The sequence below is a fragment of the Ochotona curzoniae genome, unplaced genomic scaffold, assembly GCF_017591425.1.
Source record: "Ochotona curzoniae isolate NIBS_2020 unplaced genomic scaffold, NIBS_Ocur_1.0 scaffold_3208, whole genome shotgun sequence".
NCBI classification, from domain to species: Eukaryota; Metazoa; Chordata; class Mammalia; order Lagomorpha; family Ochotonidae; genus Ochotona; species Ochotona curzoniae.
Window position 1 is genome coordinate 3,062,940 of NW_024467106.1, and position 21,521 is coordinate 3,084,460.

Here is a 21,521-nt window from a genome sequence, read left to right on the forward strand (position 1 = left end):
CACCCAAGTCCCGGTGTGGACGACCCAGGGAAGGAGGGTTGGGTGTCCCTGGGTGTGTATGGGGTGGGAGAGACACCAGGACAGGTTCCCAGCTGGCAAAAGATGCGGAGCCTGCTTAGTGTTGGCTTGGCAGGCTCTGGCACTCAGCCTCTGGTCCCCAGAGGAAGGGTGTGGGTGGCCAGCAAGGGCACATGTGGCTCAGAGGAGGACGCATCCCAGACTCAGGACAGGCTCCCAGGACAGCGGGCCCTGGCGTGGGCACTCCGGGCCGGCAGGGGGCGCTGCGCGCGCGCGGGCCGGCTCCGGGCCGGCAGGGGGCGCTGTGGCGGCGCGGCGGGCGCCGGCAGGGGGCGCTGTGCCCGCGGGCGGCTGGCTGGCAGGCTGGCGGGCCGGGCGGCGGCGGCGGGCGCGCAGGACGCGGCGGGCGGGCGGGCTGGAGCGCGGTGGCCGAGCGCACGGGGCCGCGGCCGCGCGGAGCCCGCCATGCCGGCGCGGCGCTGAGGCGCGGCGAGCCAGGGCCGAGGCGAGCGGCCCGGCCGGGGCCCGATGAGCGGCGGTCTCGGCCTCCGGCGCAGCCCGGAAATGTCCGGCAAGCTCGAGAAAGCAGGTGAGGCGCGGGGCCGAGACGGGGCCGGAGCAGCCGAGCGGGTCGGCCCAGGCCCCGGCCTCGCTGCGCGCCCGGCCCCGGCAGGGCCATCTTGAGCCGGGGCCTGGGCGCGCCGGGACGCCGAGCGGCCGTGGCGGCCCCACTGCTGCCCGGGAGCCTGGCGGTGGTGCTGGGGAGACGGCCCCAAAGCAAGCCCGGGGCTCCGGGGCCGGGCTTGGTGGGAGGCGGGCGGTCCGCGAGCCCCGGAAAGGCGTCCTTGCTCGGGAGTCTCGGGTTGCACAAGCGCAAGCCCGAGCGAAGCGGGCCGGAGGTGTCGGGGTGCAGCCGGACTGCCCCCGTCGCCCGGCCCGGGGCTCGGGGTGCGATCCCCGCCGCGGCTCTTTGTGCGCCTCTGCGTTACCTGGGTGTTGCCCGCCCTGGGAATCGGGGCCCCGGGCATAAGGGAGCGGCGACACCTTGCAGGGTTGCCCCCCATCTCCGCCCCGCACCCCTGGGGCCCGAGGTGCCGGGTGGGTGCCGGCTCAGCTTGGCAGCCGGAGCTCGCTTGCGGGAGCCAGACTGGGAGGCGGCTGCGGAGCGGGGCGGGTGGGTCGATGGCGTTGATTTTTGGAAGCGGCTGCGGGTGGCCCGGGCTGACCCGGCTGGGGCGGCTCTGCAGTGCACCCGGAAGGCAGCGTCGCTGGAGGCTTTGCGGTGTGTGAGAGCCTGCGCTGTGTTGCCTGCTCCATCCTCGGGGCGCGGTGGTCCCGGTGTTTCAGGCCCAGAGGGGCTTAGGAGTTCTTGCAGCCCACCCCAGCCAGAGCCTGCTGGGTGGACCCCCTGGCTCCAGGACCTCGGGGCTGGCTTTCGGAGGGGGGCTAATCCTCGGGCCTTTTCCTCGCTGCTGCCACCCCAGCGGATCCTGCACTCCAGAAATATGTGTGCCCGGAGAGTGACGCTGGCGGTGAACCCGCAGGGCTGGTTGGCGCAGTAACACCACCAGCGGTTGTAAGAGTAGCGTGTGTGCGCGTTAGGGCGTGTTATCAAAAGCTGGGAGATGGCGGGGAGGCAGAGGCGCAGAGCACAGCCTCTTGTGCCCCTAGCTGCTGTCCACAGCTCCAGCCTCTCACCGGGACACGGCCCTACCCCTGGCAGCGTCCCCGGCCTCGGGCCCTTTGTGTGTTTCCACGCAGGAGGAGGTGTGAGCCCTCTGCGGGGAGGCTGCCGTGGCAGGTGCAGACAGCAGCAGTCGGGGGGCATACCTGGGATGCCAGGCTGCAAGAGTGGTCCTGCTGGGTGGACACAGGCAGAGAGGGCTCTGAGGGGGCAGTGTCTGGGTGAGGCTAGGGCGTCTTGCGTGGAGGAGGGGACCACAGGGGACAGGATGGAGAGGAAGGGGCCGGGTGTGGCTGCTCAAGGGACCAGGGAAGGCAGGTGGGGAAGTGGCCGCAGCAGGACATTCTGAGGTTGGAAAGCCAGTGTGGGTGCTTTGCTTGAAGTCAGGGCCATCCCAGCCAGGCCTCCTGCACCTGCTGAGGAAGTGGGGGCACTCCTGCGGCAGGGGCGCCCCTGCCTGTTGGCATCAGCTGCTGGCCACTGTACTCTCCTGACGGGATTTTCTATTCGGGTTTCCTCTGTCTTTCTTAGAATCTTTCATAGATTTTTTTTTTTTAATTTTCATGAATTTTTCTCCTTTTTTAAAGGTTTATTTATTTTTATTGGAAAGGTGGATATACAGAGAGGAGGAGAGACAGAGAGGAAGATCTTCCATCCAATGGTTCACTCCCTAAGTGGCTGCAACAGCTGGAGCTGAGCCAATCTGAAGCCAGGAGCTCTTCCGGGTCTCTGATGTGGGTGCAGGGTCCCAAGGCTTTGGGCCGTCCTCAACTGCTTTGCCAGGCCACATGCAGGGATCTGGATGGGAAGCAGGGCTGCCGGGATTAGAACTGGCGACCATATGGGATCCCGGCACATGCAAGGCGAGGACTTTAACCACTACACTATCGCGCAGGGCCCAGAATCTTATAGATTTAGAAAGCGAATGGAAGAGGCACAGAGAGACTGTCTGTTGGAAGACCCCACCCCGGGTGGCCACAGCGGGAGCCGGGAGCTTCATCTGGGTCTCCCACCAAGCTGGAGGAGCTCCTTTTCCCAGGGAGCAGGACCGGAAGTGGAGCGGCTGGGACAAAAACCAGTGTCCATATGGGATGCCAGCTTCTCAGGTGGTGGCTTTACCCACGCTACCACAAGGCTGGTCCTGTTAGAGTTTTTCACAGACTTGTTAAGTCTGCAAAGGAGTGTTGGGGTCCAAGGAGGACCTGGGGTGGACCACAGTGACTCCTTGTGGTGGGTGAGCGTGCTGGGAGGCAGGGCCGGGCCCCCAGCCACCAGCTGGTGCTCGAGTTTTCTGATCCTGGAAGCTGCGGGTGCTGCTTGCACGTGTTTGTAATCACCTCTCCGACAGAGGGTGGACTTTCCGGGGGCTTTCTGGCTGCACAGGGAGGCCCCTTTATGCCCTCACACGGGCGCCCTAGTCCTGGTGGTTTGCCACCCCGTCTGGTGGGCGTGCCTGGCTGTGGTGGGGCTCTGGTGGTCTTTCTGAAGTGATACAGGCGGAGTCTCGCAGTTGGTGGAGAAGCAGGTGCAGGCTTGAGTCCAGTCTGTAGATGGATCATGTCTGAGCCCCCGCGTGTTCCTAAAAGGGGTTACGTGGTGGTCGTCATTGCCCACCTCTCCCACTGGCTGTGGACACTGGTGTTTGAGCTGGCCGCCTCTCACGCCGCCCCTAGGGTTGGTTGGTTGTTGCTCTGGGCGGCGATATCTGTGCCCCGTGCCGTCAGTCTGAGCGCTGATGGAGCTTCTGTTTGGTTGGGTTCCGTGGGGAGCTCAGCCGGTGCAGCCCACGCGAAGGTGGCCGAGCAGGTGACGAGAGGTCAGGCTGTGAGTGTGGCCGGGGTGGCGAGCTGTGCATATATATACATTCACATTATGACAGATGAGGGTGCGAGTGGTGCCGGGGGCACAGCCAGAGGACAGGAGGGGGCTTCAGTGGCCGTCAGATGGTCCCCTCCCACGGCCTGGAGCTCTGCCTCCCTGGCCTTACCATCTAGCTGGGGAAGGTGACAATTCAGAAAAAAAAAAAAAAAAACGTAAAAAATTTTTTTTTTTTAAATAGTTCTTTTCCCCTCCGAGCTCTCAGCAAACCACAGTCTTTCTAGAAGTTGGTCTTTTACCGAGCCCTCTGGCCAGGGTGCTAGCTGCCTGCGGCCTCCTCATGGGCCTTTGCGGCTGAGGGGGCATGCTGGCGCTCTCACCCAGCACACGGCCCACGCAGCGCCCTGGGGGGAGTTCACACACAGTGAGTGGTCTTGGTCTTGTTCATGTGTGTGCGGTTCCTCTAGAATAGAAAGGAAATTGACACTTGGGGGCCTAGTAGTAACTTCTTGTCATTTTGTATCTTAGAGTAAACAGTGTTAGCTGCACCTGCACATTTTCTTTATGGCCAAAACATTCCTTTCTTTTGGCAGCGAGGGTGTTCTGATCAGCTTTAAACTCCAACTTAGTACCCCCCGCCCCTTGGCCACCCCCTTGGGACTTACCGTGGTCAGAATGTTCTCAGTGAAGGCCTGTGACCTTGGGACAAGGCCTGCCCCGTTGCTCCTGCAACACTTGCTGGGGCACCTTGGGCTGGGCCCTGGGTCACGGTACAGGGGTGGCATCTGCCTGACCCTGATGGCTACGGCTTCCAGGACCCATCCACAGACCGCCAGTCCACATGGTCCTCAGGGCTGTACAAGGATAGCCTCCCTGTTTGCACCTGATGGTGGCCAGGGCACCAGCAAGTTGGGTAACTTGTACAAGACTGCAGCCCCTGCACCTTTGCGCCCCTGACTCCCCCGCGCCCCTGACTCCCCTGTGCCCCCTGTGCCTCTTACTCCCCTATGCCCCTGACTCCCCTGCGCCCCCATGCCCCTGTGCCCTGCGCCCCTGTGCCCCCATGCCCCTGTGCCTCTGACTCCCCTGCACCCCCATGCCCCTGTACCTCTGCGCCCCTGACTCCCTTGTGCCCCTGCACCCCTGTGGCCTTGTCGGGTCTGTTCATTGGTAGCCATGTGGTCACTTTCTGTCTTCTGGTGTCAGAGGGGAAGAGCTGCCGGCTCAGTGGAGCCCAGCTGAGTCCCCTGGTCACCTGGGTGCCCCGTGTGCACCTCATGAATGCCGTGCAGAGGTAAGGTAAGACGTCATGTTGACACAGGCCTGAGTGGGTTTTTGTTTGTTTTCACCCTCAAAAATCACACACCCAACAACGGCAACTGCCTGCTCCCCGGCCCCCGAGAGCAGCTGTTCGCAGAGGCCACTTGAATGGGATTCTTTGCAGCCAGGAGACCCGATAGGGGCCTGTGAACATGAGTCACATATGAACTCGCAGAAAAACCACGTCCCAAATTAGCCTGGACCTCAGATGGCCTCACAGGCTGGGCTGGCTGTGTGTGCCGCCTCTGCCATAAGAACATGACACATGGACAACACCTGCCACAGGTGTCCTCTGACTGGCCCGCACTGGCTCCCAGGGACGTACCCACAGGTGCTGGGTAGAGAGCTCTGTCACCTGGGCGGCCATCATCCCCGGCTCCTGGCCGTGTGGTGCTGTGTCCATGGCGAGCCTGCTGCTTTTCGGAGCCTCATTTTCTGCATCGGTGCCAGGAAGGGGGGACGCTCCTGTTTGCTTTATTACTTGCTCTTGTTTTCTAAGCAGCAGGTGCCCCCCACGCCTTCTCGCCGGGAGTTCCCTTAGGTACCTGGCAACAGGAAAGCCAGCAGAGGCCCTGGCGGCTCCTCACGCCTTGCGCGGGCGGGGTGCAGTGTGCTTCCCGGGGCTCAGCCGCCTCTGCCTTTGCGCCTCCTCTTAGCACATTCGGAGCAGAGGTCCCAGACAGGCACACGGAGGGGAGGATACCGTTTATCTCATTCAGAAATCAAAGCTCCAGTTTCTTTTCGGCAAGTATGAAAAACAACAAACGGAATCTTCTGTAGTCCGTGGACTCCACGCTCCCTGTAGGCATGCTGCTGCACTGCGCGTGGCACGCAGGCGGTGATGGCTCTTCTAGAAGCACGTGTGAGTTTAGTCAACGTTCTTGTGGCACGCACGTGTCCGTCTGTAGCCTCGGCCGGTTGTGAGTGGCCAGCGAGCCTTACGGAGACACTTGTGAGTGCTGTAGTCCGTGAAACCAGCGACGAGACCGAGGCTGGGTTCCTGGAGCGCCGTGAGCTGTGGGAAGCGGAGTTGCCGCCTCCGGGATGGCGGCAGCGCGTCTCACCTGGCGTGTGCAGTCTGCGTTCGGCGGTGCTCTCGCACAGGAGCGAGGGACTCTGGGCACGCTCATGCTGCGTGGAGGCTTATAACTGTGCTCACGTTCCCTGGCCAGCTTTGCCCAGCCTGCGCCCGCCGGGAATCCATGACAGAGACCCCGTCCTGATCTTTTTTTTTTTCCCTCCCGTTTAGCTTTGAGCGCTCTGACTGCCTGCCCTTCACTGACGCTGAGCAGGGCGTGCTCTGGGCGCGGCGGGGTGCCCTGGCTGTCTGCGTTCCCGGCCCCCCTTCGAGTGTTGTCCCCTCCAAGAAATGAGAAAATGAAGAGGCTTGTGGAGTGGGTTGGAAATTAGGCATCGGGTGGTCACAGTTCCTCTTCGCCGCTGCTGCTCTCCCTCAGGCTCTGGCTTAACATTCTCTCTCTCTCTCTCTCTCTCTGACCCGGGTCCTGGACTGCCACTTCCTAACCCGAAACACCTCACACTTGCTCACCTTGGTCCCTCGGAGGCGACTGTGCCTGCCACAACCAGGCTGGAGCCAGGAGAGCAGAACTCCAGCGAGGCCCACCTGGGTGATGGGGTTCCAGACACTGGAGCCCTCAGGCGCTGCCCCACAGAATGCCCCCCTCAGACCAGCACCTGCTAGGGGAGCCTGGCATCCCAAGTGCATGAGCAGCCGTGTAACTTGCTGTACCACGGGCCACCCCTGGCCAGCTCTGGATCCTAGAGGCCTCGGGGCACATGCCAGGTGCTCGCTTGATCACATGTGAAAATTGAAGCTCTTGGGCCCGACAAGTGTGGCACACAGCTAGAGCAGGAGCGGGCCAGCAGGAATGCTCGAGAGCGGGGGTGGGGAGAGCTGTGGGAGGAGAGAGGGCAGCTGAAGCCCGGTGGAGCGGACGCCCCAGCTAGGCGGGCAGACCCACAGACGTGGCCCTTGCTGGGAACACTGGTGGCATTTATTTGCTGCTTGTGGGTCATGCTGTGAGCCTGGTCTCCTTCAAGTGGCTGTGAGTAAATAGAGGATTGTGGATGAGCCCTGGAGTCAGCTGCTCCCGACCCTGTTTTCAATACTAAATACAAATGCAGTACCAGGCTGGGGCCTGTGCATGTCACACGTGTGGTCTCGCTTGATCGCTGGGCACAAGGACCCAGTCACTGTCCCCAGTCCCCAGAGACAGTGCTGCTTTCTGAGGTCTGGACTCGCCGAGATTCCTGTGGTCGCTGACCAAGCCGGGGCAAAGCTAGGACCAAAGTCCCCGTGCCTACCACACTTCTCTTTGTTCTCATTGGTTCTGCTGATATCCTCTTCCCTGCTGTGACTTGTGTTGGAAAGAGCCTCCACGTGTCCAGGGCCCAGTCCACTGTGAGGCCACCCAGACGCGGGGCCCCCGATGGTCAGGGGAGGGGCACCAGGAGCCTTGCTTCAGGCTGGATGACACGTCACAACTGGGGTGGATAGAACTCATTTCAGAAATCCTGCCTTTGGTAGTTGGGAACTTGGGCACGTTGAGGTTTCTTTTTTAAAAATGTTTTTATTTGAAAGGCAGAGTTGGAGAGAGTGATTCTCCCCTTTGGCCCACTCCCTAATTGGCTGCAATGGCCCGAGCTGGGTGGCTCTGAAGCCAGGAGCCAGGAGCTTGCTCTGGGTCTCCCATGTGGACGTAGGGTCCCAAGCTCTCGGACCATCGTCTGCTGCTTTCCCAAGCCGTAAGCGGGGAGCTGGATAGGAAGTGGAATAGCCAGGACTCGAACCAGGGTCCCTGTGATACTGCAGGCAGTGCTTCCTCCACCACACTGTGGACCAGCTCCTGATATGTTGATTTTTGTGTGTTTGTTTTAAAGATCATTTTATATATTTGAGGCAGGAAAGAACACAAGCGAGTGTAAGAGCAAGCTTGCGTTTATCCACTGGTTCCCTCTCAGACGCTGCCAGAGCCGGGGCTGAGCCAGGCACGCCAGGCGCCGGGGCCTTGCATCAGGCCTCCCACGTGGATGGCAGGGACCCAGGGACACGAGGCACCGTGGCCAGGCTGTGCGTGAGCAAGATGCTGGACTCAGACACAGTGATGCAAGGTGCCAGCATCCCAGGTGGTCCCAAGCCAGGCATGGTGCTAGGTGTGTCTGGCTGTGCACAGGGTTGAATTCGTCCTGTCCCTGTGGTGAGGGGCCTGGCCGGGTGTGCTCCTCTGGTAGCTGGGGCAGGGGGATGGTGACCGGCCACATGGCTCTCGCTGCCCTCCCACTGCACCTTGGGGTTCCCCTGGGGCTTTCCACACGCCCCGTGGGACTGGTACAGTAACCCCACATCTGCCTACAGATTTATGAAGCAGTTTCTGGTTTCTCAATCGTAAAAGCAGCCTAAAAAGCACATTTGCTAAGAATACTGCACACATATTTGTTCCAGAGAAGCCTCTCGCAGATGGTGCGGAAGTGGGAAGTGGCCCTTGTGAGTTAGGGTAGTTCCACCCAGCCAGCCAGCCCGCACCGCTGAGCGCCAGGCAGCCTGCCGAGATGGTCAGGAGACTGCCTGCTGAGCTCGGGCCTCACCCATGCCCTGGACCCATGGGTGTCTCTTGGAAGTCCCTGGTCCCTTCTGAACAGCGGCAGTCAGGACTAAGCAGGGTCGTTGAGGCAGTGCCACGCATGCTTTGGCAGCCTCTACATGGAAGGAATACTCAGCTCGTGTGCTTGCCAAAGACCCTTTTCTGCCTTAGAGTGACCATTTTGTGATAGGTGTGACCATGCAGCAAGAAACATTGAGGCCTCGCACTCCTGGAGGAAAGGAGGTCTTTGGCCACATCTCAAAGATTGTGGCCAATCTCAAAGATTGTGGCCAAAGAGAGACTGTCCTTTGTCAGTCTGCTGCTCTCTGCTTGGGGGCAGGCCGGGTGTCAGGGGCCTTGGGATGTCCACGGCTAAGGCAGAGACCCGTGCAGAGGCTGTGTGCGGGAGGAGCAGGCGCCACTTGCTGACAGCTGCGGGACAGGCCCAGGGTGTGCAGGTGGACCAGGCAACGTCCTGAGCTGGCTGAGCCACCTGCACAGGGAGACCCACCCCGAGATGTAGTGTCTGAGGTGACTTTGTCCCAAAAGACGCTGCTTTTAGGACAGTCTCTCCTTGTCGGGTGCCTCTCGGGGTCAGCTCAGCCGTTGGCTCTGGGGTGGAGCCGTCACTTAAGCTTGTCACTTGTTCAGACTGGGGTGTGCGTCGCGGCCCAGAAGGTCGAGCCCCTGGGGATGTCCATGTGCCATGTCAGACTGACAGTGTCCTGGTGCCCTGCTTCCCTCCCAGCTTTGTGCCAGCGTGTCCTGCCGGACAGCAGGTGATGGCACAAGTGCTCGGGACCCGGATGGGGCCTGACCCAGCCCTGCATGGGTGTTTGGGAAGTGGAGGAGTAGTTGGGGACTCTGTGTGTGAGTGTGAGAATGTGTGTGTGAGTATCTGTCTTCTGTAGCTCTACTTTTCAAATAAATAAGCCAACTTAAGAAAAAATGCTGCAAGCCATCCGGGCAGGGTGATCCGTGGTCCCGCACCCTTGCTCTTCCCCTGATTACTGTTTGTAGTTAAGATGAACTCGGACGTGCCGTGTGTGCGCAGCCGTCCTTAGCCCGTGCTCTCCTGGGCTTCCGCCGGCCCAGCCATGAGAGCAGGTGCGTGCAGTTCTGTTTCTCACTTCCCAGAGCAGGGAGCCCGGAGCCCAGGGAGCCCTTCTGCTTTCCTTCCTCGGCAGGTCCTGGAGCTGAAGAACCACTCGGGCCGTTAGCACAGCCACCCTTGTTTGTGCCCCTGCCCCAGCTTGTCGGGAACGCCTCAGAGCGTGCGGCCCCAGGCTGCAGCTCCCGTGTGCCCTGGCCTTGCCATTGAGGATCTGAAATATGCAGGGTGGCAGATGGGGTTCCTGTGTGCCGACACAGGAAATGGACTGGGGGTGTGGCCTCCATTTTAGTCCTGTGTTACAGGGAACCCCCAGTTCCCCAGCCCCAGGTTAGCGGGAGAAAAGCACCTGGCCCTGAGGAAGTCGTGTTGGCAAAGGCGTCACCGGCAGGGTGAGGCACTGTGCCATCCACGCATGGAGCTGTGGGGTGATGGCCAAGGGTTGTGCCCGGCACTGCCCAGGGCTGGCCGCAGCCCCTTCCTGGGCCCCGCTGTAGATTGAGGACCTGGACCTGGAACAGAGACTCCCCGGCTTCTTCAGACTGCAGGTCTGCTGGGGGTCTGCTGTCCCCAGGTTCCTGCCATCTGTGTGTGTCTGCCGCTGTGTGACAGGCGAGGACCCGTCGGCCCCCGGGGAGAGTCCCCAGGGTCTCCAGGCCTATTTGGTCTGGGGAGAGAAGCGACCGTGGCCTCAGGTTTCATGGGGATTTGAGGAGGCGGTGCGTGGTGGCTGCTGGTGTCATGCTTTGTAGGTGACATACGGTCACATGGCTGGGGGAGGGGTGCAGACACCTGGAAGTGCTGCCTCAGCCAGGAAGCAGCAACTCCACCACCTTGGGGGGACTCCTGCTCTTCCTGACAGCCGCTGAGGTGTTCTCCACTTCCGCCCGCTTGCCTCTCCGAGATTACCCCAACCAAGTAGTCAGCTGCAGGTCGGCTGCCAGAGTCACCAGGCTTTCGTCAGAGCTTGCCTCTTCTGTTGCGGAGTAGTCCATTGCATAGCCATGGTAGCTGTTTATCTGGATGAGAATCTGACCTTGGTTTCCTGGAAGTAGATAACAACAACAACAACACAAAAATAGCAAATGCCAATCCTTAAAAAGGGGCAAAGGACAGAGATGGGCATTTCCTTGGAAGGGATCAGTAGAGGGCCAGCAGCCACAGGAAACTGCTCTGCCGTCACTGGGCCTTCGTGGAGCGCCCGCCCCTGGCCCCACGGACGGGGCCTCCAGCCACGCTGCAGCTCGCGAGGACTGTGGGAGGTGTGCAGGCGCCCTGGTGCCCTCGCTCTGGCTGGCAGTGTGGAGCGGTGCAACTGCTGTAGGACAGGGTGGCAGTGTCACCCGCGAGGTACCGAACACTAACATCACCACCTCATCCAGCAGTACATTTCTGGGTGTCGGCCAAAAAGAAGTGAAAGTGGCGTGCCCGCGAACATCAGTGCACCTGCGTTCCTAACAGTAAGATCTCAGTGGCCTGGAGTTAGAATCTGGCTGTCCCCCTGGCAGCCCTGGGCAGCAGCTTGGGAGGGTCCTTGAAGCAGCCAGCACAGTGGGCAATATTGACCTGCTCCTCAGCCTTTAAAAGGGATGAGGGGAGAGCCCTACCACCTGCTTGGCCCCCTGAGCCTAGAGGATGTTATGTCACCAAGAGCCAGTCTGTGGGATTCCCTGGGAGCCACCCCAAGAAGTCTGGATCACCGAGGTGGAGGATGAGGCGGGGCTTGCCAGGCTGGGAAAAGAGAGCTCTGGAATGTTCTTGCTGCGCTGAACAGAGCTTCAGTGGGCAAGGTGGGCCCGTTCTGGATGTGGGTGATTGTGGTAGCACCACAATGTCAATATGACTTTGGCTGGTGTGTTGCTAGGTAACCTGCTGATGGTAAAACGAGCTCTGCCTAATGCCCCACTTCTGGGCTGGGAGGAAGACTGGAGATGAACCAGGAAGGCTGGCAGGACATCCTCAGGGCCTCTGTACAGCCTGTTGGGGCCGTAGGAAGCTGTTCAGCCAAGGTGAGCCCAGAGGTGGTTGCATGACCCGAAGCTTTTCCTTGGGTTGGGGTCTTCCAGGGACCTCCTGGGGAGCTGCCCACGGCTCCCCCTTCCTGACCCCCAGTGCACTGCGCTTTCATCTGTGCCACACCTGCGCTGACACCCATCTTGGGCCCTTACTGCCTGGTTCAGTTGAGCCCCTGGTGGGCACGGGACCCATGGTCACTGCACAGTGCATGCTGGCTGTCAGGCTCCCGCCCCATGGTTGGCACCTGATCTGATGCTACAGATGCCCGTGACAGGATCCCAGGCTGTCAGCCACATTGTGGAGGAGGGGAGGAGGGGGAGATGGAGGCCCCCTCCGGGCAGGTGCTGGCTGGCAGCCCTGTTGGGTGCAGTGGTGTCTGTGTGAGACGGCCCCAGGGGTATCAGTGACCCAGCTCTGTTCCCAGCTAGAGCAGTGTGTGTGGGCTTGGGGCTGGTTTGCTTTGTTCCCTCCTTGACACTAGGACACTGACACCATGTAAGGCTTCTTACTGATTCACTTGGCAGTTCTCAGGAAATGGAAAGGAGAACCTATTAGCAGGGTAAAGGCTAAGATAACACCTTTATTTCAGAGGTTAAACTGCAAAAAGAACGCAGCCGCGGGCGGCTCAGGACAGGGTAGGTTCCAGGACGTTCCTGCTGGGTGATCCTGTCTCGTGCAGACGTCACACAAGGAACTCACACGTAGTTGGTTGTGCTGTGACATCACTGCCGGGGCGTCCCCCTCCCCCGCTGTCCGCATGGCCCTTGGCTGGTGGGCGTAGGCAGCCGTGGTGGTCTTGGCTGCAGGAACACAGCCTGCTGGACGCGCATGGGTCACGGTGACAGATGTCTGTGATCTGAAAGTAAGTCAGGCTCCTGCCGACCCAGCCCTGCTGGGAGCCAGACTCCGCCTCTGATGAAGGCGCGCCCCACACCTCCATGCCGTGATGTTCTCCTCCGCCCTGGCCTCAGAGCTCATCTCTGGACCCGAGGAACATCCCTGGGCGGTCGCTTTGTGGTCTGACAGATGGGGTGGTGCTCCCGGCCCCCTCAGCAGTGTCCTGGTGTGGAGTGGTCACGGAGAACTCTTCCCCCAGTAGTCTTGGCAAGGGTCTGGTTTTGCCTTCGGGGACTGTTTCAGAAATGGGTCTAGTTCCAGTGCAGGTTCAAGCCCACGGAGTCCACTACAGGGCCAGGCCAATCTGGTTTCGGTTCCGTTTTCTCTGTGGCATCTGCTGGTTCCCACGTTCCCATCCCTCAAGTTGTGGGGAAGTACGATTTCAGAAGCAATTCACAGGGGCGGGAAGCTGGCCCCGCGGTGGAGGCGCTGCCTGAGACACCTCCCTTCCTCTCCAGCACCAGCGCTGAGGGCGGTCAGGTTGCTGGGTTCCTGCAGACCTCGGTTGAGATCATGGAACCCGGCACCAGCCTGGCCCTGCTCCAGCTGGTGCGTGCTCTCCATTTCTCAATAAATACATTTAAACATCTTTTTTTTTTTTTTTTTAGATTTTTTTTTAATTGGAAAGCCAGATATACAGAGAGAAGGAGAGAAAAAGATCTGTCCACTGGTTCATTTCCCATGTGGCCGCAGTGGCCAGAGCTGAGCCAGTCTGAAGCCAAGAACCTGGAGCTTCTTCCGGGTCTCCCACGCAGGTGCAGGGTCCCAAGGCATTGGGCCATCCTTGACTTCTTTCCTAGACCCCAAGCAAGGAGCTGGATGCGAAGTAGAGCTGCTGGGATTAGAACTGGCGCCCATATGGGATCCCCGCAGCGTGTGCAAGGCGAGAACCTTAGCCACTAGGCTTCCGTGCCAGGCCCCACAGTCACTTTTAATAGCATAAACATGAGTAAACAAGAAAATTGCCATTTGACACCTCTGCCCCTAGTACATGATGGGTGGTGTGTTCAGGGTATTAAGACAGACAGCTGTGGTCTAGTTAGCACTGATAAGAAGGTGGCCAGACAAGCTGTGCTGAAGCAAGCCCCTGATGAGTCTCCGTTGTAACGCGTGTTGGGCCTTGGGATGTGAGCTAACTAATCAGGGATCATGATAAGGAAGGCGTTGGCAAGTTAAGCTTTGGGAATTTGAAGATAATGGGACTGCGGAGTTTACATCCTGTTGAAAGCCACACACTTTCCCAGTGTGGAAGAGAGGTGGTGTTCTCACACTGCCTGGCTGCCCCCCGAGCTGCACATTCCACTCCGCCTTTCTGTGTGTTGAACTCCCTGGGACTGAGTCTCTGATCTTGTTCTGGGCAGCCTGGTCCCGTGGCACTGAGCCCTCTAAACTGTGGTCCTTCCTGGCAGGCATGTACTGGCTGCACCTGGCTCTCCCTGCAGCAGAGTGCCGGCCGCCTGCCTGGCTGGTCCTCTCGGTGTTGTCTTGGTCGGCCTGGGCTCCTCGTGGCAGGTCGCAGAGAGGCTTGCGACATCTGGTGTTGCTTCTCCCGGCTCTGGCGGGGGCCTCCTGCCCTGGACTCAGAGCATCCTATCTCACAGGGGCACTAACCCATTCAGTGGAGCCTCCCTGTCACCTCCAGACACTCCACCTCCTGAAGCCCTCGCTAGATTTATCTATTAGAAAGGCAGAGTTACAGAGAGGGAGAGGCAGAGAGATCACCCATCTGCTGGTTTATTCTCCATAGGGCCTCAGTGGCCAGGGCTGAGTCAGGCCAAAGCCAGGAGCCTAGAACTTCATCCAGGTCTCCCATGTGGGTGCAGGAACCCGGCTCCCTGGGCCGTTTCCCCCGATGTCCCAGGCATGCTAGCAGGCAGCTTCATATCTGGGAATCCATTTGTTGTCCGTGTGGGCAGCAGGCTTACGTGCTATGCCATAGCACTGACTCCTCAGCGTAAACTTGGAGTGGAGCACAGCAGAGCTCTTGGGGTCCCCAGCTTCCCCTCTACTCAGACTCCGCAGGTTGCCCCTCACAGTATTTAATTCCTCTCTGACCCCCTCTGGTGGTCTTGGCTCATCCTGACTGCTCTCTGCTGACCCATCGCTAAGCCCCTTGGGTTATCACTGGGTCAGTCCCGGCTCTGACCACCCTTAGTGCCTGCTCCGTGGAAGCCACTGCCTCTCCTCCCTGAAGTGTTGGGTTCTCTGTCTCCACTCTGGCCTCACTGACGACCAGTCTTCATCCAGCAGTCAAGGTGTAGATAGATCAAGTTGGCCGTGCTTAGAGCTGACCACTGGCCTCCACCACGTGTGAGTCAAATGCCAAGCCCGTGCCACAGCCTGTGGCACCTGTCTGCCTGGCCCCTCGCTTGCTCCCCAGCCTCCTCTCTCCTTGCCGCAGCCTGTGGCACCTGTCTGCCCGGCCCCTTGCTTGCTCCCCAGCCTCCTGTCTCACCTCTGGGCTGCGGCTCCCGCACAGACACACAGAGCGTGTCCCAGGGCTGCATGGCTTTTTGTGGTGTTCCCCCTTACAGTAGGGAAGCTGCTTGTCAGCCGCTGTTCCAGCAAAGCCCAGAGTAGTGTTTGGGCCATCCTGGAAGCTCACTAGTTTTTGTTAATGACTAGTAAGTACACGTTGGAGGTGGGCCAAGGCTCGCTCCTGGAGGGTACTGTGCATCACCACAGCTCGGGAGTGCTGCTTGACCAAAGTGTGGAGGTGCACACCGTGGTTGGTTCTCCCTCTTTCTGGGGAAGCGACAGGCGTGAAGGGCAGCAGGCAGAGGAGCCTGGGTGCCGAGTGTGGATGAGATGGGACACTGGTGCCTGTGCCAGGGTGGGTGTTTCCTCTGTAGACGCCCCCATCCACATGAGGCCGGGATGGGGGGACCCCTGTGTGCATGCCCACTGGGAGACAGCTAGACGTCCACTGGAAGGTTTCGTGTGAGTCACGGGAGAGGAAGGCCGTGCAAATTCTGCCCTGGCCAGCAGACGTCAGCTCCTGGCACTGAGCCGGGGGAGTGGGAGGAGAGATGGGTGCCTGGGGCCTAGGCTTGCCCCACAGGTGTCCGGCACGCACCGGGAGTGTAGGAAGCGGCCTGCACACACTCCTGAGTGTTCCAGATGCCAGGAAGAGAGTGGCAGAGCAGTATGTCTGTTCACTCTGTAGTACCAGGGCCTCTGTCTGTAGCACAGGGGTTTAGGTTGCCTGGACTTAGTTGCTGGCCCAGTCATGACTTTGAACTGCAATGAGCAACTTCCTCAAAAGGATGTGCCCCACGTGCCCCTCCCTGCCCTCTGGGGGGGCTACGGATGTGCTGGAAACCCAGTCGCTCTTCAGAGTCCCGTCCCTGCCCAGCTAGCTTGGGGCAACCAAGGACTTGACCATTTCTTACACGGGTCATTGCTGGGCCTGCCCGTGCAGAGGAACAAAGCGACCTTGTTTGAGATCCAGGGTCAGTGCTCAGTGGGGTTGGGGTTGCTGTTGACGCTGCCCCTGCAGACTCGGCCGCGGGCTGGCTATGGGAAATCCCTGGCTGTATGCAGTCGTGGGCTCTGTGACACCTTGCGGATCGCCTCCCCGAAGTCGTTCTCACACTTCCCTACCACGTCAGGCCGGGTTGGACTGCCTTCTGAAGCGCTTCAGGACTTGCAAGCTGCGGCAAAAGGAGCTCACTGGCTTAGCCAGCCCCTCAGGCGCCCGGGGGCCAGGGGACAGCGGGTCATTTCTTCCTTTTTCTTTTTAAAGATTTATTTTTTATTTTTTTTTGTTGGAAAGGCGGATATACAGAGAGGAGAGACAGAGAGGAAGATCTTCCGTCCGATGATTCACTCCCCAAGTGAGCGCAACGGCCGATGCTATGCCGATCCGAAGCCAGGAGCCTCTTCCGGGTCTCCCACACGGGTGCAGGGTCCCAAAGCTTTGGGCTGTCCTCGACTGCTTTCCCAGGCCACAGGCAGGGAGCTGGATGGGAAGCGGGGCTGCTGGAATTAGAACTGGCGCCCATATGGGATCCTGGGCGTGCAAGGCGAGGACCTGAACCACTAGGCTATCATGCCAGGCCCGCCGGATCATTTCTAAACTAATGTGTTTGGAAGGCAGAGAGAGAAGAAATTGATTGATTTTCCATCTGCTGGTTCACTCCCCAAATGGCTGCAGTAGAGTTGGGCCAGGCCAAAGTCAGAAGCTGGGAGTTCCATCCAGGCCTTCAGGTGGTGAGTATCGCGGGCCCAAGCACTTGGGCTGTCTTCCACTGCTTTCCCAGGCATGGCAACAGAGAGCTGGGTCAGAGGTGGAGTAGCTACGACTTAAATGGAGCTTGTGCCCAGCGCAATAGCCTAGTGGTTAAAGTCCTCGCCTTAAACACTCCAGGATCCCATATCAGCACCAGTTCTAATCCCTGTGGCCCCGCTTCCCATCCAGTTCCCTGCCTGTGGCCTGGGAAAGCAGTCGAGGACGGCCCAAGGGCTTGGGACCCTGCACCCACGTGGGAGACCCAGAAAAAGCTCCTGGCTCTTGGGTTTGGATCGGCTAAGCTCCAGCCATTGCAGTCAGTTAGGGAGTGAACCAGCAGACGGAAGATCTTCCTCTCTGTCTCTCCTCCTCTCTGTATATCTGGCTTTCCAATAAAAATAAATAAATCTTAAAAAAAAAAAAAGACTTAAACAGAGTTCCTATGGGATGTTGATGTTGCCAGCAGCAGCCGAACTTGCAGTGCCTGGGCCTCCCTGGGCTTTTGCCTGTGTGGCTCTCAGCCCTTCTGCTTGGGCTATTCCTGCCCGCTCTTTAACTCCGCTGAGCCCAGAGTGGACGGGCTACCTGGGGCTGGCACGTCGGCGAGCCTCCGGGTCTTCTCCACGTAGGTGCTCCTGGGAGCAGCCAGGATCCCTCCGTGGTGACATTCCCTGAGCAGTCAGCGTGTGAGGCTGTCCTGCCAGAGTCCCTGCCTTTCCTGCAGCACACCTCAACAGGACGCCTCTACCAGGGCTGGGCCCAGAGAAGGGGCTCCCCGAATTTCTGGTGCAGTGCTCAGCCAGCCTGCCCTGCCCTTGTTTGCGTTCTGTGCCGGGCTGGGCCTCCGGCTTGGAGCATTCCCACAGTGCTTGGCGCTTCCTCGTATTGTTGTATTTTCTCCAGGAGGGAAGTGACCAGCGCCAGGCTTTCCTCCCAGCAGACCAATTCCATACACAAAGCTCCTTGTCAGCTCCTGCGTACTCCCCCGACCCGCCTCTGTCCGAGCGCCTGAGAGGTGACTGTGCCCTTTCCTGGCCCCCACAGGCCTTCGGTCCTGAGCCTGTTGAGCTTGTCTCAAATCTCCCTCACCAAGTGAGCCAGGCCCTCCAGCATCCCTCCTGAGCCCGCTCTGCACCGAGCAGCGAGCGCGTGGTGGGACACAGCCTATGCAAAGTTTCAAGCATTAGCAGCCACAATATTACATCTGGCTAACATTGCTCTCCACAATGAAAAAAATTGCACTTCCTACAGTGCAAGCGTTTGACTCGCGCCCAGGGGACCGGTGATCGGCGCTCTTCCTGGGTGGCCGGAGAGGTCATGCCACTTTGCCCTAGCACACAGGACCTGAAGCTGGGACGTTACAGGCAATCACAGAACACAGCAGTAGTGGCTCTTCCTTACTGAGGACTTGCCCATTTGCCAACGCTTTGCAATACATCTGATTTGATTTGACCTCTAATTGCTCTGTGAAGTGGTGGCATCATTGTGTGCATCTTATCTTTTGAAAAAATAAGATTAAGCAAGGTGAAGTTTCTCTTGCAGTTACCCTCCAGGAAGTTCCCACGCTCAGAGATTCCAACCTAGGCAGCTATGCTCCAGAGTGAGCCCCTTCCCACTCTCCTGCCTGCTTGGGTCCCAAGGAGTCGGGCTGAGGCTGGCTCCCTCACTGAACACGTAGACCTTGTAACGGGGAAGGGGCTTGTTGGAGATTACCTTGCAAGTGTCCTAGTGCCCTTGGGTCCCTCTGGAGTGTTTTGGGGTGTGTGATGGCTGTAGGACTGAGTGGCAACGCGTGGTCAGACCTGGGCAACACGTGGTCAGAGCAGAGCACACATCCCCGGGGCCTGGGGACTGCACCGCCAGCTCTGCAGCGAGCCTGCTGGGGTAGCAGCTCGCTTCTGCTTTGTCCCATCTTCCTGGGATGGGAACTAGCAAGGGTCACCTGCCGGGTTTGCATTACAAGCACATTGACCTTGAGGGATGACTCAGAAAAGACACCTTTCTGAGCTGGACGGCCATCCCACCCCCACCTCCTGTTGGGAGTCCTGACTTTAGGGGGCGTGGCACCTTCCTGAGAAGCGCTTGGACCATGGCGCCCAGCTCAGTCTGAAAGCTTATTATGCCTGTAAGTTAATGTTTGGAACTTGGGCTACATTTTCTCATGGGAACACTATTAGGGATGTGGGAGCCTTGAGCTAAGAAGTAGCAGCTCCCAGCCAGGACCAAACTGGCCTGTTGTCATGAAGCTCCCACCAGCAGGGGCCCTACAGACTAACGGGGGAAATAGAGACTGCAAGGCTGGGGGGACTCGGGGCAAGGGCGGTGGGAGGACAGCAGTGCTGTGGTCAGTTGATTTGTGAATGAGGAACTATGGGCAACCCATTCCAGAACCTGGTGACGCTGTGGGTGTGGCATGGTAGGTTCGAGAATGTGCGTGTGTGTCTGTCTACCTGTTGATCAACAGGCGGTGTTAGGCACCTGTTGTGTTCCAGGTGTTCTGCACTGGGCAGCACCTGTGAAAAACCTTTGCTAAGCTGTTTGCTAGTTGTTTAGGAAGTAAAGCTCTGTATGTAAGGGGCGCAGTATCAGCAGGTTCATGATTAGCCTTTTTGATCTGTCATGGTTTTGAAGATACATTAAACTCGCTGTCTTATGGAGAAATGAGGTCACGTCTTATCTGACATTGAAAGTGTACCTGAAGAAAATTGTTATGGTGCTAGTTGAAAAAGAGAGAAATGAAATATCTTTGGAATTTATCAAAAAGGACGGAGGGAGGGTCTTGCTGGTTTGAACTGGCTCTTTTTGCACCTGTTAGGGTTCGGAGGGCTGCTGGTGTGGGAGGGTTTTGGCCCTTGTGCTTGCCCAGTTTGTTGTTGCGGTTGGATCATTCAGTGTGGAGAGTCAGGCCGTGATTGTGAGGCTTTCCCTACTGGCAGGTCGGATGTGAGGCGCACATCTTGCAGTGGCGTGGACTTGGCTTCACTCCTCCGGCACACACAGGCCTCGTCATTCTTCGTCCTTCCCAGTGGGTAGGGCTGTCCCGCCCTGGCCCGTGCTGCCAGGGCTCTTAAACTCGGCCTGCTAAGTTCTGTCCCTCTCAGAATGTCGTCTTCAAGGCCTGCTCCATTTCCGTGCTTGGCTTTGTCCAACTCCGTAGAAAATATATGTATATCCTTACTTGAAAATTGAATTAGCGAGTTGAATTAGAGAGTTGCTGAGACCCAAGCACTTGGACCATCCTCTGCTGCTTTTCCTGGGCCATCAGCCTGGGGAGTTAGATGGGACGCAGAGCAGCCAGGACTCAGCCCCACACAGGCTCCCCGCCACGCCAGCCCCACAGACGTTCTTTTTCCTTGGTCTTCACTGCAGCCAAGAAGGTGGCGAATGACAGTGCATGCCTTACACAGGCCACCGTGCTTATTGGCCAAGCCAGGTGGTAGAGCCGCAGTGTGTGACTGGGTTCTAGAACCTACTCACCAACTGTGCTACAGCGGGTTCTAAACAGGCTTGTCTGATCTCTCCCTGGGGACTGAAACAAAGGAAATCTTTTTTGTCTACCTCAACATTTTCTTGCTTTCTGCCCAAGAGCTTTTACTGGTTTCTTGACATTGTTTTCTTCCAGGAAATCCACATTCAGAATTCAGATGGTGCAGCGCTTCCTGCTGCAGCGTCAGGCAGAAGGTGGGGGGCCGAGGGAGCGGGGCTGGTCCCAGAGCCTCTGCTTTGGAAACTGAGTTGTAACTTGCCTTTCCCCCTCAACAACGCAGTGTTGACAAGATCAGCTTGTTTTACTCTCTGCCTCTGCTTGCGGCACGGTGCGCACTGGGCTGGGAGTGGGACCCTGCCATGAAGGCGTGACCAGGGTCTGCAGGAGCGTTTCCTGAGGCACGCCCAGCATCAGCTCCTTGGGACTTCCAGCTTTTGCATGGCCCACGCCCCATCCTGTCCAAGGGAGAATGGTATTGAAAGCGCTTGGAAATATCAGCCATTCTTGGGGGCCTGCCGTGGCCGGTGAGTAATGAAGTGGCAGAGGAAGCCGAGGAAAGAGCTCCTTAATATAGACCGGCACCCCGACTCACCCCAGGGCGGGACCTGCCTTTCCTCTAGTTTCCTCCCAGGACTGAGGAGCGCTGGCAAGGCCGCAGGCAGAGGCCGCTGGCAGGAGAGTTCCTTCGCTTCGCCCACTGATGGGGAATGTCTGAGAGATGAACGCCCTCGCAGCCCAGGGACTGTGTGCTCCCCCACAACTCAGCAGGGACTCCGGGGCTGCCGAGGGGCCTCTGCTGCTTTGGCTGTAGGATGGGCAATGCCATTGAAAAACAGAAGCCCCGGAAACGAAGTCCTCTGTGCCCCTGGAGACCAGGTAAGGGCGCCCTGGGCCTGGCTTCCCTGGAGAGCTGAGGGAGAGCCCGTGGCCGGGAGCCGCTGGCCCGGCTGAAGCCCCTTCCCCTGCCCCACCGCGCCCTAGGCCATGCTCCTGAGAAACCAGGGGACTGTCCGGTGGCTCTGCCGGTCTGGGAGCTCAGGACAGCTCGGGGGGATTTACTCAGCAGAGCCTGCCTGTCGGCTGAGATGTTTTTGAGTTTTTAAGAAACAGACCGAGTCTTGTGATACATTTGATTGGCTGAATGTTATTGATAGCTTTAAATACATAGGCCCTTTCTTCTAGAGTTTAGACGACCTTCCACAACAGAAGCTCCTGTCCATCCTAGGCTGCCTCAGTTCAGGGCCGCAGCTGCTACTGTCAGCCCCCTGGTCTCTGCGGGCTGCTCTCAGTGGCAGTGTGGGGGAGGAAGAAGCCGGTGGCACTGCCGGAGGAGCCCG

The 21,521-nt window shown here is 58.9% G+C and overlaps 1 protein-coding gene across 6 annotated transcripts in view; it reads left to right on the forward strand.

The window, feature by feature from the left end:
- Positions 1-511: 511 nt before the first annotated feature.
- The window catches only part of RAPGEF1 (Rap guanine nucleotide exchange factor 1), a 110,119-nt gene continuing 89,109 nt past the window's right edge, over positions 512-21,521 (forward strand). For 5 of the 6 annotated variants that reach the window (XM_040963743.1, XM_040963744.1, XM_040963747.1 and 2 more), the window contains exon 1: positions 512-607. In XM_040963743.1, coding sequence (XP_040819677.1) covers positions 547-607 — 61 coding nt within the window. In that variant the 5' untranslated portion in view covers positions 512-546. Of the gene's footprint in view, positions 608-19,588; positions 21,061-21,521 lie in introns of those variants that run through there. The other variant, XM_040963746.1, reaches the window with a different exon arrangement.